Source organism: Pseudopodoces humilis, chromosome 3 (genome assembly GCF_049639895.1).
Source record: "Pseudopodoces humilis isolate 2021_Gansu_Grassland_sample_001 chromosome 3, ASM4963989v1, whole genome shotgun sequence".
Classification (NCBI taxonomy): Eukaryota; Metazoa; Chordata; class Aves; order Passeriformes; family Paridae; genus Pseudopodoces; species Pseudopodoces humilis.
In genome coordinates, this window is record NC_142202.1 from 16,032,567 (window position 1) to 16,050,345 (window position 17,779).

General features: G+C 38.0%; 1 protein-coding gene across 9 annotated transcripts in view; it reads left to right on the plus strand.

Moving 5' to 3' along the window:
- Window positions 1-17,779, plus strand: part of CDC42BPA (CDC42 binding protein kinase alpha) — a 198,322-nt gene that overhangs the window by 166,238 nt on the left and 14,305 nt on the right. For all 9 annotated transcript variants that reach the window (XM_088053753.1, XM_088053752.1, XM_088053750.1 and 6 more), the window contains 11 exons: window positions 1,219-1,324; window positions 2,029-2,165; window positions 2,828-2,967; window positions 3,842-3,923; window positions 5,089-5,305; window positions 6,077-6,139; window positions 7,008-7,601; window positions 9,508-9,605; window positions 11,024-11,108; window positions 12,632-12,755; window positions 14,074-14,191. In XM_088053753.1, the coding sequence (XP_087909879.1) occupies window positions 1,219-1,324; window positions 2,029-2,165; window positions 2,828-2,967; window positions 3,842-3,923; window positions 5,089-5,305; window positions 6,077-6,139; window positions 7,008-7,601; window positions 9,508-9,605; window positions 11,024-11,108; window positions 12,632-12,755; window positions 14,074-14,191 (1,764 nt within the window). The remainder of the gene's footprint in view (window positions 1-1,218; window positions 1,325-2,028; window positions 2,166-2,827; window positions 2,968-3,841; window positions 3,924-5,088; window positions 5,306-6,076; window positions 6,140-7,007; window positions 7,602-9,507; window positions 9,606-11,023; window positions 11,109-12,631; window positions 12,756-14,073; window positions 14,192-17,779) is intronic.

Sequence of the window (17,779 nt, forward strand, 5' to 3'; positions counted from 1 at the left end):
GACAGTGTTCTCTTGGCAGCATCTTAGTAGATTAATTTTTAAAATACTGTAAGTGCACTTGGAATCACGTGAAACAGATTTTACTGTGCACATAATTTAATTTTTGCAAACATTTTTCACAGTAAGTAATGGCTTGCTTTATAATTTATTATGTCCCCTAAAGAACCTTCTTACTTTCTGATTGCATCAGTGTTTAAAGCTGGGTGTTGTTTCCTTGCAAGTCTCAAAACAGAACATTCTGTAGACAGAAAGCTGCCATTGTAACAGTAAAGCTGTCATTAAATATGGATAAGTTTGAGCCCTTAGCTGTGATATCTTACACTCTGAAAAACAGGAAAGTGAGTAAAATGCTAACATACCTACTCTCCAAAGTAGTCTGCAAAATTGTCTTGTTTGAAATCACCTACATGATCAGGGCTTTTTGGACAGTCTTTGCACTCACCCTATGCACTGGCCTTTCTACCCTGTAGTTAATTCACTAGGAGTTTTTATAGAAAAGCAAAGCAGCTTCCTGGATTTTATATAAGGCCATCAGTGAATCATCCTGCCACATTCTGTAGGCATTTAGCCTTTATATAGCAGCATCAGACATCCTTGAGGAGAGGGAGAGAATGAAACCACTTACTCACCTACTCTGTGTTCCCAAGGAATAACAGGAAGAGAAACCTTTAAAAATCAACTTCATCTGTCAACTTCAGCTCTCGCCTTTAGATTGGGTGTTCTGAATTGCCTCTGCTGAGCACCATAAAAGGAGGCTCTGGTCATGGCTTTCTGGCATAAAATTTAAAATTTTGAAAAAGTCTGTTATTTTTCTTTTAACTAAGGCAATACTCCTGACAGAGGAGCACTGAATTTGCAGCTTAGAAAATAATGTTGTGGGTTGACCTGGGTTGACAGTCAGGTGCCACTGAGCACACGTGGCTCACACGTTTAACTTCTAAAATGTAACAGAATATTTTTTTCAGCTTTCCTATCTGCAGTGGAAGCAAACTCATGTTCTGAGACAGGGTCCAGTTTCCATGGCTTTGTTTACAGAGGAGGCTTTAAGTTATCAACAGTGAGCACTGTGATAGGGAATTGTTTTTGACTCAGGTCTCATTTTAGCAAACACAAACAAGCCGCCTTACTAAATACACTTATACACTGCTGTCTGTGAAAGAAATAACTGTACTTGAGAAGTGTTAGAGGTGGTAACATCCTCATCTGCTCATTTCACAGCCTAAAGCTCACCAGTTTGTAGTGAAATCGTTTAACACACCAACAAAATGCAATCAGTGCACATCCCTGATGATTGGTCTGATACGACAAGGCTGTACTTGTGAAGGTAAGCACTTGGGAGAGCACAAACAAATGTGAAGTTCTTACAGATGCAAATGGCACAGGAAATTTAGCGTGGTGGTGCAGGAGTCTTCTGCTTATATTTTGAATATTCTTGTGCTTCAGTCTTGTAACTATAGAAGCCAAACACTTTGAACATACATAAGAGATTGCCCAGTTATCTGGGGACACTTTTATTCCAGTTGGTGGTAGAGGAGCTTAGTTCAGTTTACTCAAAATGGCAATAGGGGGCCACATGAGTGGTCAGGTATACTGACAGCAGCTTTGCTTTTTGTTGCAGGGCAAAACTTAAAAAGGCAAAACTGGTACTGCATGGCAATTATTCTTGTTTGTATGTACACAGAATGATGCTTACTATTAAAAGGATGTTTCAGCTTTTTGCTTACTAGTAGAGCTGGGCCTAGAGGACATCATAGGGATTATCTTAGGCTCTTTCTTATGTAGATGAAACCAGGTGTATCCATAAACTATCTGAAAAAGACAAATTCAGGATTTAGAACAGATAAAAATATTAACTACTGCTGTGTGCAGACTTTTATTTCTGTCTGTAGCAAAGTTCAGTGAGATTACTGGGATGCTGGTCAAAAAAAGAAAAGGGATTTCTTTGTAAATCTCATCATAATTATCAAAACTTTTGCATTGCACAAGAAATAACCATCAAATCTTTTTGTTTCTTCTCCTCCTCACAAGTGTGTGGATTCTCTTGCCACGTCACCTGTGCAGACAAGGCTCCTGCAGTATGTCCAATCCCTCCTGAGCAGACAAAGGGACCTTTGGGAATAGATCCACAGAAAGGCATAGGAACAGCTTATGAAGGACATGTCCGAGTAAGTATGAAGTAGCTGCATTTGGGGCCCTCACATTAAATTTGTTGTTTTCCAGAGCTGATATCACCTTGAATATCAGCTATTCAGATATCTATCAGGGGGATAGATTCAGTTACATCTTAGGGTAGCAGTTTGGAAACTAAGACTTAAATTTTCACAGAGCAGCTCTTAGTATTGTCAGCAGCAATCCTCTATCCATCTCTGTTGGTCAATGTGCTTTGGGTTGGTCTTGAATAGTTTAGAGATCAGAGCTTCCAGACCCTGTGAGTTTTTGAATCTTTCTGCTAGTACTATGCAGAAAGTATGGTCACTGGTGTGGATATTTGCACAGAAATATTAAAATATTTACTCGACACAGTTTTGGCCATAATTCTGTGACTAACTAGAGATGGGTTTCTTTCTCTGTATTTGTTAATACAGCTCTGAATGAATTTGTGAAATGAGAAAAAAGAATTTATGATGCTATTAATTTATTAAATAATATATTGTCTGTGTGTCTGTGTTTGTTGGTCTTACTGCTCCTGGGCTTTTGCTTATGTTGCTTAACATCATCACTTTTTTAAAAATTCTCAGCCCAGATGAGCAAACTGATTTTTGTGCTGTTTGACTTTTTGATTGCATCTAAATTTACAAAGAGTTGATCAGAATTTATCTTTCTAAAGGTCCCGAAGCCAGCTGGAGTAAAGAAAGGTTGGCAGAGAGCGCTGGCAGTGATCTGTGATTTTAAACTCTTCCTGTATGATGTAGCAGAAGGAAAAGCATCTCAACCCAGCGTGGTAGTGAGTCAGGTCATAGACATGAGGTAAGCTGTTTGCTGCTGGTGGGAGCTTTGCAGAGGCACTGGGAGGTTTTGTTCTTTTCCTTTTTTGTCAAATCAGTAAGCAATCTCCAGAGCTTTTATGAAACCCTGTAATCCATGTTGAAAGCCACTAATTTTCTGGGATAAAATAAAACAGCAGTTAGCAGTTATTTGGAGTTAGCCTGAGCTACACTTGTTTGTTCCTATGTGGATATTTAAACTTCCATTATGACATCATGTGCAAAGAGCATCTGTTCAGCTGTGTGGAAGATCTGGGATGAATAAAGAATTAAAAATAACATCATTTTGGGGTTGAATAGAGTTTTGAAAGACATAAAACTTCATTATAGGGTAAATGTATTATAATTTTTGCTTGAGAAGGGCTGAATAGTTTGTTCCCACTGTCTTCAGTATTACTGAAATATTACCAGCCTCACTGAAGGCTGAGAATATTTAACATAGCAACTAAGTAAAGCTCATCTCTGATCTAAGTTAGTTCATCCAGGAAGTCCCAAACTGCTGTAGGTTATAGTTTCTAGATGAGTTTGGATTTTTATGAAAGTTGGAGAGGTGTTCTTTGTTCCACTTAGTTTTAAGTTGGACATTTTTCTTTAAAGGGTTTAATTTATACAGATTAAAAACAGTTACAGAATATCTGAATAGATTTATCTCCATCAACATTAACCAGGAATTAGTTATGCAACTTTGCATTTGTGAATTTTATCTGCAGATACAGATAAAAGGATAATATTAAAAATCAGATCTCAGTGCTGACTTGTTATGTCCTTCACTAAGCAAGGCTATTGGAAAAGCAAAATCCAAACATACAGATTTTGTTCATTAACTCTTTTCCAATTACGTTTATGGTCTCCATAAGGGATGAAGAATTCTCAGTGAGTTCTGTCTTGGCCTCAGATGTCATCCATGCAAATCGGAAAGATATCCCCTGTATCTTTAGGGTAAGTATTACATCCTGACCCTGCTAACCCAGACGTGCAGGGTTTCACAGATGATGTGTGGTGTGCACTCAGTGAGAGCTTGCCAGTATTTTATTTCCTTGGCAAGTTCTGCCCATGTGGTATCCATGGCAGCAGTGCATAGGGATCCATACGTATATCATTTCTGTGGTAAAAATAGCACTTGTACAACCAGACAAGCATTCATCTCCGTGTGGGTTGTATTTTTTAATCTTCACAATAAGTTGTATTTACTTGCTCTTAGTCATTTGAAGTTCTTCTGTTCATCATGACTTTGTACATTTTCATTTCCTCAAGTTGCTCTCTGCTTCTCAATTTAACATACTGGGTTATTGCTGAAGTCTTTTTTTTTATTTACTTTTTGATTTTACAAATGCATTGGATATCTGAAAACTCATTCATCAGCTAGTCAGTACAGAAATTTAGTGCAAACTGCTCATCAAAGTTTATGTCTAGTATCTAGAATCAGGATTTTGCCATTGTTGGCTTATTATAATATTCTTATTTTTATTAGATATTCTACTAAAGCTTTGACCTCAGTGAAATCTCCTTGATGCCTTACCAATTCTGCTATCATTTCTTTACTGTGCCTTTGTAATTCATTCCTTGTTTTTCCAGTTTTTAGACTGTTCATCACTCAGTGTGCTGAGAGGAGATAAAACCCACAAAAGGGGCTTTCCATTTTATCTATAATAGCTGTATCAAATGCATGAAAAGGATTACAGAGCATTCTTTCAATAAAAAAACATTCCTGTTGCATTAAATTATTAATGAAATCTATAGCTCTTAAAAATACAGAAAGCTTTATAAAAAATGCTTTTTTATTATAAAATTGCTGTGAGAAACAATTGACTACTTTATTTAGAGCAGACATTCGTGAAGTATAAAATAAACACAAATGCATTTAAAATAAAGCCAACATTTTCCCTGTTCCATAAGATACAGTTCAGTTTTTCTGCTGTGGTTTCTTGATTAAGATAAGAGTGTTTTCTATTAACTGTAGAGAATTTTTTAGTTCCTTAATTCAGACAGCTAATTAAAAGGGCACTTACAGGCATCTGATTCCCTTGCAAAAATGATGATGAGGAAATTATTTATCACTTATTACTTAAAATTACTTATTACTTATTACTTAATTTTTCTGCAGGTTACAGCCTCCCAGCTCTCTGCATCCAGTAACAAGTGTTCAATCCTGATTCTAGCAGACGGTGAGAATGAAAAAAGCAAGTGGGTGGGTGTGCTGAATGAGTTGCATAGGATCTTGAAGAAGAATAAACTCAAAGACCGCTCAGTCTATGTTCCCAAAGAAGCTTATGACAGCACCTTGCCCCTCATCAAAACAACACAGTCAGCAGCAATCATAGGTATGAAATTATTAAGAAGAAAGCTCTAAGAAAAATGGGTATGGTAAAAGCATGATTTATTAGGAAAAAAATGTGTTAGATGATTATCTACTGAACAGAGAGTAATAGTAGTGGTTTTTTCCCATATGGAAATGGGTATGAGCTAAGAGAAAAGTGCAAGTTAGTACCCAGCACTTCTGTCAGATCTTTTAAGAGTATACCCTCTGTTCACCCATATTCGTAATTATTCACCAATATTTATAATCATGAATAATTTTGACTGAGAGTTGGACATTTCTCTTTTGTTTCTCTGTAAACATAATTCTATAACTGGGCAAAATTAGCACTATAGAGTAGGTGAAAATCACTCTAAAATCTGCTGATGTGACTGCAGAGAAAATGTAAGATGAGAGATTGAATTTAGTCATTTTAAATACTACTGCATAAAATATGTTAAACTGATTATTTAAATTATTTCAATATAATAATATGCTAACTTCAAAGCTGGTGTTAGACTTAAGTTCTCTGAACAATTTGTTAAAAATTACATTTCTAGCTGTTACTTTAACTAACATGAGAAATGGGAAAAAACTTTTTTCAGAAATTTGGAAGATTGGGAGGTTGCCATTTTTTTTAATACATGAATATGTTAGGTTTGGCTTTATATACAATTATGTCAATATATTATAAAAACTGTCTCTGTTAATGAGAATTATCACTATTGTTTAAGTAATTCATAAAGTACTTCCAAAGAAAACTAACCTTCTTATTTTTTTTTCCTTAATGTCATAGACCATGAAAGAATAGCTCTGGGGAATGAAGAAGGGTTGTTTGTTGTGCATGTCACCAAAGACGGTAAGAAACTAGGAACTGGTAATAATTTCCCTAATACTAAACCATCTTTTTCTTTTTCAATATCTTCTGGTTTAATTTTTCATGATTTACTACATTATGAGCTGGACAATTTCGTGAGAGACTGGAAGGTGTTCTGTGTGCTTTCTGGTTTGGGTATCCTTTCCAATAACAAAAATACAGCCTTTGAAATGCAGCTGAAGCTTTTTTCCCCATTGGAAACTGGCTCGATAGTGATTTCAGACCAGGTTGTTCAGGGCTTTATCCAGTTGGGTGTTGAAAATCCCCAAGGACACAGGTTGCATGATCTCTCTGGACTGCCTGTTGCAAATTACTCTCACAGTGAAACGCTTCCTTTGTGTATTCAGTAGGAACCTTCCTCATTTGCATTTCCTGCTGTGCACCTCAGCAAGAATCGTGACTAAATCCTTTGTGTAATCTCCTCCTTGGTACTGGAAATGAAAACTTCTGTGCATTACTGCAAGATGTAATAACAGATTGTCCGAGTTAATTCAACAAATGACATGTTTAATTGTATGTTTCAGCTCTGAGGCTTTTCCTTTATTCATTAGTTTTTTGCTATAAACCGGTTTTGAAATGAACACTGGAATAGTACAGTTGTTCTTACTGCATCAGATCTTCTCCTCCCATTTCTGATGAGGAAAAGCCAATGGTATATGCAGAATTGCCACATCTGGTGTTATTAAAATACTAGTTTTAATTCTGTACTTTTTAATATTGCAGGGAAGCAATAAAGGGGATTTCTTTGGTTTCTTCCCAATTCATCTTTACAACTATACGTTATAATCGATTCACACTTCGCTGTAACTTACTTGAATTTGTGGGGGGGTTGTTTTGATTTTTGCTGCAGAGATTATCCGTGTTGGTGACAATAAGAAGGTTCATCAGATTGAGCTTATCCCGAGCGAGCAGCTCATTGCAGTAATCTCAGGACGGAACCGTCACGTGCGGCTCTTCCCCATGGCTGCCCTGGATGGAAGGGAGACTGAGTTCTATAAGCTGGCAGAGACCAAAGGCTGCCAGTCAATAGTTTCTGGACACGTGCGCCACGGAGCTCTCACCTGCCTGTGTGTAGCCATGAAAAGGCAGGTGCTCTGTTATGAACTAAATCAGAGTAAGACTCGCCACAAAAAGATCAAGGAGATCCAGGTGCAGGGGAACGTCCAGTGGATGTCGATCTTCAGTGACCGTCTCTGTGTAGGCTACCAGTCAGGTTTCTTAAAATACCCCCTTCATGGAGAGGGCAGCCCGTACAGCCTGCTCCATCCAGACGACCACACGCTCTCATTTATCTCACAGCAGCCAACTGATGCCATCTGTGCAGTCGAGATCTCAAATAAAGAATACCTGCTGTGTTTTAGCAGCGTCGGGGTTTACGTCGACTGCCAGGGCCGAAGATCCAGGCAACAAGAGTTGATGTGGCCCGCAACTCCATCTTCTTGCTGTGAGTTGTGCTCTCTGTGTGTGCATGTCTGTGTCTGTGGTGCTGTCTATAAAGTGATCTCTGCTTGTATTGATATCCTCAGGAGGTGAAGTTCAGGGCTAATTACCTGACGGGTTAGTGAATGCTCTCGGCCCCTGTCTCCAATTTTAATCTAGTCAGAGGGTTTAATCCTCATTTATGCTAGTTTCAATAGCTCTGGCACTGACCTATGCTTGCTGGAACACAAAGAGGAATCATGAGTCAGGATTTCTAGCTCTAAAACAGCCAAAAGCTTCAGGTTCAACAGAGGCTAACGGGAACTTTATGTATTTGCTACCACCAGTGCTGGACTGTTGTTATTTAAATGTTGGAATGTTACTTTATTGTGGCTCAGCATTGTGGTTCCAGCTTTCTTCATGGTGAGAGTCATCAGGATCTGGTAGTTTGGCTTGCTTTTCTCTAATGGTATTTGTTCCTACTTGCTAGGAACTGTCAAAAAAAACCCTGTCTTTGTCTTTTCTTTATTTATTTGTTCATTCTTACTTCCTCTGCAGTTTTTGTCAACAACCTTCTTATACATCTCCTCTGTTTTTAAAAAAGTCACTTTCTGAGTTTCCCTTCTCTCTCTCTTCCCTTCCAAAATACAGTGCATAGCAGGCAATATAAAAAATATATTTCAAAACCTTAAGGAAGAATACTGGAATTTTCATTTCCACCATGGTCTGTTAAGCATTTATTGTGCCTTATTTCAAAGCTGGGGCTTTATCTCTGTGACAGGTTCAAGGGAAAAAAAACAAACCTGAATGTCTGTCTTCTTTTTAAAGTCTTTCTGAATGCAGATAAAGTGTAGCCAAATCTTCACTCAGAGTAGTGAATGAGCCCAGTTCTGTGTTGATTTTTAGAATAGTCTGCCTCCTTACCTCACTCTGGCAGCAGTCCAGTTACACTGTAGAGGGGATGGAGTATTTCACCTTGTTTCAGTGAAGGCACTGCTGAATATGGAGGGAGCAACATTTACAGGGTGTTTGCCACTTCTGGATTTCAAGCACTTTTACACAATTGATTATTACAGTGGACTCAGACAATGGATTAATCAAAACAGAAGGTTATGTGATAGATTGAAAAAAATATGTATTTTTCACCCATAGTTCCTCTATACTTGTTATTTGTGACACTTTTTTGGTTGCCTGAAATGAAGTTATTTGATGTGACTCCAATTCAGAATGGAGGTGTATTTTATAGCAAAAGCTTTTACATTTAAGCACAACTTGGATGCTGTTGTTAGTCTTGGCAGTCTATGGTAGTCTTATTGCCGACATGGAAATACTGAATTCTCTTTAGAAGTGGTCCCAGTGAAACAAATTTCATCCTGGGGAAATGTGCCAGATAAGTAGCAGAAGATTTTGCTTTACAATCCAGAAAATGAGAAGAGAGAATTCAAGTTAAGGAAGCGTGACTTTTATGACTGTGTCATGGTGCTTAGTTCCAAGTGATCTTGCGTAGTCCAAAACCTCACAGCTCAGTTCATTCAAAGCGACAGTTATTAAATAGAGCAGTGTATTTTCCTGCCACATCATTTACAATATGTGAGCTCTTATTAAAAATAGGGCTTTTAGGAGGAGACCTTTGAAATCCATCAGTATTTGGCAGAGTAAACCTTAATGTCCTACAATTCAGAAAGTAGTTAGGTTTTCAACAAAGTTAAAAGAAAAGTCATTGAGGCTGTAAGTTTTTGGGCGGTGCTGGTTTGCCTTCAGCATAAATTTCTTGATAATTTTTGATTTAAAGCACATTTTTCAAAGCTTGTTGTTGGACTGTGGAGCACTGGTGTTGTTTTCTTAAACAAATATGGTTAAAGTGTAAGAAATTGTCTCTTCTGGGCCGAGTCTAAAAGCACATGACACAATACCTCATCATTCCCTCCCAGGTTACAATGCACCATACCTCTCTGTGTACAGTGAAAATGCAATTGATATCTTCGATGTGAACTCCATGGAGTGGATTCAAACTATTCCTCTCAAAAAGGTAACTTCCCATTTCAGTATGGGCCAAGGAATATGTCCAGACTCAATACTGCTTTAGGAGCCATCAATAAAACTGCTTGTAGAAACATAATTGAATTAAAAGAAGAGCTACTGCTGCAAAGAAACTCCTGCATTTTTGTTGGAAATAGAAGATACAAAATGTGCTTTTCATGTGGTTGCACTGTTTTAGATGAATGGTCAGTCTGGAACATATGACTGTGTTAGATTTACTGATACTATTGTAGTAATGAGAGGAATTAATTGGTATTAATTACGTGTGGCTTCATTGGGACTGATTGTGTCAATGTTACTACCAGAGGATGGTGGATGTTAAGATAATTAAACAGGCCTTCAAAAATCTATATCTTGCTGCTCAAGCATATTGTAGACAGGGTTAGAACATTTTGTTTCAACCAGTAGAAAGATCGAAATCAGGATGATGTCAGGTTTGGATCTCTTATCAAAAGGAAGATGTTTCTGAAAACTGACACTTCCTTAGTATTTAAAAGGTGTTTGCTCACATGTATTTGGAAAGAAAAGAGAAAAGTCAATTTTTTTCCCCCTGTGGTTTAGGCTGACTTCAGCTTTGTATCAGGGTCAGCACAATTCCTTTGCTGGCATTCCAAGGACACAGAGCTGCAGGACATTGCCCCTGTGGTCTTGTGTTGATCATTCAGTCTCTGCAATTTCCCACACATCAGATGCAGACTGAGATATTCTCTGGGAGTGCTGCGAGGATACTTAATGCAAAGATCAAGGTGCTCAGCTATTATCCATCTTAAGGAGACACCAATCTGGACTTTTATGGGAAAGTTCTTTTGGGTGTCCAAACCTTGAGTTATTAAGCAGTTGGAGCATATTTTTTTTCCTACACAGTAGAATGTGATTTAGTACTTAGATTAATAGTTGGCTCAAGACTTCCCTTTTAATGGATGAAGCTACTTTCAGCAAACAAAATTACTACACTTGGGATTCTCAAAAATCGACATTTATTATGAAGAGTCTGTTTCTAACACAATTTACAGAGTGTGGAATGCTTCTTTCATTTTTATGTAGGAGATCACAAATACCAGTAGGTTTTAGCAGTCTGTGTGTGCTCTTATCAAGCTGCAGAGCATTTTTGTGACATGGTACTAACACAAAGTAAAGGCTCAGCTTATTGCTTTGTACATCTAATAGAAAAAACTGAGTTGATACATGAAGTAGACTTCTAACACAAGTATTCATTCAAATGCTGGGAGGAATGCCAGCTTCAACACACAAGCTTGTGTCTTGAAGTGGAATTTTAGGCAGCCTCCTCTGTACTCACCCTCAAAAAAAAAAATACTTTAAAATTATTTTGAACTCTTCTCTGTGGCTTTAATGACCTGGAATTCTTATTCTTCAGAGTATTACAAGGATTATTTTTCCTTGTTTCAGGTACGACCCTTGAATACAGAAGGATCACTAAACCTTTTAGGCCTGGAAACAGTCAGATTAATATATTTCAAAAACAAAATGGCAGGTAAGTAAAGAGAAGCCAATTTCCATCATGCACATTTTTGTTTAGAAGGAGCATTTTTCTTTGTCTGCATCTGTGCATTGCAGAAAAGGATCTCTTAAAAGTCTGTGTGCTTGTTAACTTGGGAAAAAGCCAGACCTTATGGATTCCACAGTGATTGCAATGGTGTCTCCTCTCTGAACCTTTTTTTTTCCTTTTGAATATTCAATGAAGACATGAATGAAGCCTGGAACTAGAAAATAGAACAGCTGGATGCTCCCACCAAATGTGGGACCGCCTGCCAGAATGCTAACCTAAAAAAAGCCTGCACAATTGAAGACTTAAATAGTAATTTTGGCAGCACTAGATTAAAATCAATACTATAAATTATTTATTTATAAATATTTTAGTATAAATTTATAAAAATGTATACTATTAATACTTTAACCCAAACAAATTATTCCCAAGCATTTTAAAGTAATATGGTGTATTCATAACTTACTATTAGGAACAGCTATGACTGTGTACCACATTTTTAGCTCCAAAAATCTATTTTTGTTATGAGTCTTTCTTACTTTTTTGACTTTTTCAAGCCCACTTCATAAACTTTAAACTTTTGTTTAACATCTTAGGTGGGGAGGGGAGATGCTCTAAAAAAAGCTGTAAATTTCTGTTAACAACTTTCTGAAAGCAGTGGAAATAAACACTAGCAAAATGTATTGCTGCTGGCACTGTTTCAGTGCTTATTTAAATTGCCAGCAAATTAGTACGAAAGGAATGACAGTGGTAGAGAGGAGAAATACACCAGAAGTATGTTTAGAGAATTTTCAAGTCTAATACTGAACATTAGAGTTGATCTTAAGGAAAGAAGAGATTTGAGTGCCATACAAAAGCTGTTTTGTCAGTGAGCAGTAGCTTATTAAGTGTCACTTTAGTCTCCATATATAGAAAACAAGACAGAGCAGTTGCAACATTGATTCAAAGTCGCACAGCTGTAGTGTGATTTTCACTGTTTTCCTTTTCATGTCTTTATTTAAGATCCCTTGCCAGACATACACACGTGGAAAAAAATCTTCCCTTTTCCCACAGTTGCATCAAAATACAGCAATGTTCAAACATTTCAAAAGCAGTATTCCCTTTGGAGAAGGGAATGAATGAATGAGAATCTTGCATTCAGTTTCCAGACAGTTGGCAGAACAAAACTGTTCCAGTGATTTTCAGTGAGAACTGACAAGGGAATTTTGAGACAAGACTCAGATTCCCTTCCTGCCCATCTAAATGTTTATTTCAAAGAATGCATCAGTGGTGTTTTGAGCACACAGGTGTGGCAGCTTGTGTGCAAAGTAAGGTTAAGTCTGTTGCAACATAACAGAGTAGTAGATATTGGCCAAGGAAACTCATAAACCAACAAATGTCTGTTCAGGTTTGATGGGAAAGGGGTGGTGTCCAACACTGGCAGAGCAGAGGTAGAAAGAGCATTGAAACTCAAATTCCATGAACACCTAAGGAAGTGCCCCACTGCATCCCCATCTTTGTGCTGATTTCAGAAGGGGATGAACTGGTGGTGCCCGAGACATCAGACAACAGCCGGAAGCAGATGGTTCGGAACATCAACAACAAGCGGCGCTACTCCTTCCGCGTGCCCGAGGAGGAGAGGATGCAGCAGAGGAGGTCGGTATTCCACCTGTACTTGTCTTCTGTCCATGCCTGTAGGCCCTGATGGACACAGACTGATGCCAGGGTGGTGCTTCATGTGTGGCTTTCTGGAATGCCCATTCCGGTGTTCCTGTCTCTTCTCTACCCTGTTAATCCTCAATGTTCAACTTGTGTTAATACCGGTTTGGATATGGATATGCACCGGATGCACAATTAGTTCAGATTAATGATGTCAAACAGCTGTAATTTGGAATGCATGCCTCCACATACTGTATGCAGGTGCATAGGTGTGCACATACACTGTGTATATATAAAGTTCTCCAATAAACACTTTGCAAAAGGAGATTACTTTGCTAACTATGCATATGAATTAATTACTCTCAGACTCTGGTTCTGCTTTTCTTTCTGAAGGAGGTTCTCCTCTCAGCAGTATTCCAGGACATCTGTTTCTTTGATTTATAGATTTAACTACATGAAGTTTCTATAAAGCTCACAAAACTCACCTCTTCAGGGGACATAGGACTTCAGGATATATTTGTAATGGGAGTGTTTAGCAGGTTACAAATATTTTCCTAAATGGTAGCAAAAACAGGTCTGCACTACTTGCAGTGTTCGGAGAGGATGTTATTGACCATTTGCTGACACTCACTAGAAGTGACCTGCTACTGTACTAAGCCACACTCCAAGAGCTGAGTATTTCACATTTCAAAGATCTTGCACCACTGTTTGGCTCCTAGTTTGTCTTTCTTTTTGGCTCTAAGGAAAATAACAACTGTATGCAGTGGAGATAAAATTCCATTTCTTGTTCTTGCCTTTTCTGAGTTGATTGACATTTGGTCTCTAAAATTTTATTTATTCTGAGTTCTGAAATGCATCCTTGCCATTTTGAAGAGCTTTTAATTCTGACTACAGACTGAGAAAGGTACTGCAGTATTATTTTAATTCTATTTTCATATTTTATACTTCATTTTCATCTCCACTTAGTAATATATCACAATAAGTTTGGCTTTTACTCATCTTACAGAGCATTTTATCAGCTCATCCTGTGAATATTAGTAAATACTGGCCATGGGCTGTTAGGCTGTGAACAGCATTCTTTTATCCTGGCCCCTTGCCCTCTCCAAGCTGGAACCTTCTCCACACCAGTACTGACAGCAGGGGCTTATCACTGTTAACATGGTTAAATAGAGTCATGGACTCATGGAATTGTTTAGGTTGGAAAAGACTGGTTAATTTCCATTTTAAAATAGCTGATAATCAAAGTTGTACATGTCTTATAAATGCCCATCCTCACCTCGAAGGAAATACCTAAACAAAGTATCTTCTCTTCCAGGGAGATGCTACGCGATCCAGAAATGAGAAATAAGTTAATTTCTAACCCAACTAATTTTAACCACATAGCACATATGGGTCCAGGAGATGGCATACAGATTCTCAAAGACCTCCCAATGGTAAGTACAAAAGGACATGTGAGAGTGACTGACTGCTGCAGAGGCTGCAAATAAGTGGGAGAAAAACAAGTGCAGTTTTAGTGTATAATCAGTGACATATTTCCTATCAGGAACAGTGTGACAAGCTAAAGACTAGAGCTAAAACTGCTCTACTGTATGTAATGAAATTTAAGCAAGGAGTATGGCAGGCATTGAGTGGAGGAGGAGGAGTGCCTAATGCCTCTGGAGTTTTAAGACAGGTTGACCTTGCAGTGTTGATAATTTTTGTGACCCCTATGAAGGGGAAAAATTTACATGATTTGAGCCTGTGCTCTTTGTGGGTATGGAAAGAGAAATTCCCTTCTTTGTGAACTGTAGTTCAATTCCTTTTTTCTCCTCCCATCTTTAGCACCAACTTAGCCTATTTCTTTACAGCCTGTTTTCCTGTAGCGATTCAATAATGTGTACTGCTCAAATTTCTTTCCAAGCCAAACATGTTATCTTTCCTGTTCTCTCCAAATTAAATACTCTGAATGAAAGAGAACTTCTTGAATAAAAACAAACCTTTTAAGCTGAAAAATGGAAAAAGAAAATGTGTAATAGCGCATGTTCATTTCCATAAAACCTCATGTAGGAAATAATCACTTGGAAGTTACTGAAATCTGTGATGAGCTAAAGACTAATTAATTCTTTGCTTATAAGGAAGTACCATACTGCTTGCTTCAAGCTACCTTGAGCATCTTCTGTGTGTTTGTGTTCTGTACTGTTTTCTAAGCACATCCACAGTGACACAGATGTGATTCACATGATGCTAATTAGCACTGTAAGAGAGATGAGCTGTTATGATAAAAATAGATGAAGTTTGTTCCAGCAAACTTGGGCATTAGCACAGAACTGCTGTCTAAAATGATCATTGTTACTACATGGAGTTTGTACAGAAAGCAGGAAGTAGATGCTGAAATTGGGATTTTCTGATGCTGAAAAGTGCAAAGGAAACAAAAATAAGACGGGAAAATAAAGTGCAATATGCAGTTGCACTGGTTTAGGAGCCTAATCTCTGGTCTTAGGATACTTGTTTTACCTCACTTTTGAAGCAAATGGTACTTTTATGTTACACTTGACTGTAAAGTCTATACTTTGATTTATTTTAAAGCTCTTATTAGACACACACTGAGAAGCCTCTCAATAACAAATGTATTTGGTGTAATGAGAAAAAAACATTACTGTATGTGTGGATCATTTTTATAAATGAACACATAATGAAGGTACTGTTTCTAGAAAACACATGACAAATCCAAGAGATGCTGGCAGGTATGTGTCTCTTACCTGGATACAAGATTGCATGTGTCTGATGTTAGACAGAGAATGATCTTTTGCTTCAGGGCAGGGTGTAGGTCAGAGCCTTTCTTAATTTCTTCATTTCTGGTAAGTTCTTTAAAATATTTGTGGCTCTTCTCAAGCAGAGAAAATAATTTGCCACCTCTATGGGTAGAGCAAAAGTCATCCTGTGTCACACCATCAATAGTTGAAAGTTCATGGCTATCAGAAGCTGCAAGGACTCTTAATCAAGCCCCACATCTGACAAGTGTAAAACAAAGAATGATTCTATCTATAGAAGGGGATTTCTTCTATGTCATCTCTCACTGGCTTTCAGCTTTGAATCCATTCTAATTGCACGTGCCTTGTATTAGCTCACAGGTCCTGTTTCAGCTTAGGACTGGTACTGTGCTATTACCAATCTGTGTGATGCTTTGAAAAAAATTCATGAGTCACTTTCCACACTTAAGAGTGATGAGAGGAATTAGAAAATGTGTAAAATACACAGTTGATTCCTGCACTTGTTCCACTGCTGCAGCTTCTTTTTTAAAAGTTATTATTAAAACCTCCTTTTTGCAAGTAAGTATCAATCTTAATGCTGGGAGATGTCACTGCAAGACAAGGCGAATTTGTTGTGCTTTTTTCCATCGCTTCCTCGCAATGTCATGTTGTATTTGTGTTCCTAACTTAATTGGTACAGAATTGCATCAAGCACGGGACTTGAAAGTGTGTGAATTTGAAAATGTAACTTGAAATCAGGAAATAAATGTTCTGTCAAGAGCTACTTCAGTCCAGGCAGCTTTTTCTTTTCCAACAGCTTCCTGTAAGGTATTTGCCTGGACTGTTTTTGCATTTAATCCATTCCAGAGTAAGAACTTTGTTTCTCAGGCACAAAAATAGAAGAAAAGGAGTTGTGTGGGCTTTTATTTGAGGTTATGTATAGAGTTTATTTTTTTAGTTTTATTGAAAGAAATTTAGAATCAGGAGAGGGCATGGAAACAGGATGTTTCCTGGGGAATCAATACACAAGGTAAAGAATAATCATCCAAGCCTGTGTACAGTTTATCTGTATGCTGGAGCCTTTTCTGGGACATGGAATTATTTCACCAGTTACATACCTTATTCCCAACAGGTGAAAAGCTGGGGTATTTCTGTGCTGCTAAGTGTGTGTCCTGATTTTGCAGCTGGAGCATCTTCTTTGTATTTTTTAATGGATTAGTATGGTTCAGAAGAGAAAGTATTAATTTTTAACAAACTTTGGGGAAGATTGCAGCATTTTACTTTGGGAATGCCTGTTCTTGTTTGTGGAAGTGAATGGTAAAATACATTTCTGGGGCTCAGACTAGGGGTAGAAAGCAGTGCAAGGCTGATAGTCTTCTCAAATTCTCTTCCTCCAGCTATTTTAGGTAATACAGCTTCTTTTTTTATGGGGTAATGGAATGCAGAAAGAGCATGAAAGAGTGGAGTGGGGCTTTTAATTTGCAGTTTCTTCTGGTTTAATTGAGCACCTTCAAATTTGGCTGGATCTGTGAACAGAAATTTTTTCACCCAGCATGAGCTTTCACTGAAGTCAGTATAGTGCTGTATGGGCAAAAGGGTCTTTAGGTATAAATAGGTTTTAATAGAGAATAGATATTTTAATCTCTGTGTTAAATTAGATTGTCACAAGCTAAACAGCCAGCTCAGCCCAGCTTTTATCTAGCACACATGGATGAGCTTTATAAAGCAACAAAAAATTTTATGTATATGTTATGTATTTATATTTATTCATTAATATACACATATTCACTTCATAGATGAAATGTGAATCAGAATAAAACTAACCTCTTCAGCCCCACTGCCTTTTTTAGGGGAAATGCTAAGAACTGAGAGAAGCACAGTCAGAATTGGTAGTGATGGCCCTTGATGGGTGGGCTGGGCTGTGTCTGTGGGCAGGAGGGGACCTGCCCTTGTGTTGCCCTAAGCGTGGCCTGGTGGGTGCAGAGCCTGCTTGCTCTCTGCCCACCAGATGATGTCTTTTAAAAGACCAGCTGTAGAGAGTTTAGTTTGTGTTGTACCCAGAACAAAGGGAGCGTTTTAAACTCTTTTGCATTATTGGATGTGTCAAATCAGGCGCCTGTTTGTGTAGAACATATCTAGCTGGTTTTTTGCCCTTGCTGGTGCAGCCACATGAAGGGGAAAGCTGATTTCTCTGTGTGTTGTTTTCCAGTGTTATCTAGCGTTTTCTTGGTGTGCACCAGACACTGATCTGTTTGTGGGAAGCTGCAGTCTCATGGCCTAGTCCCACGTTGT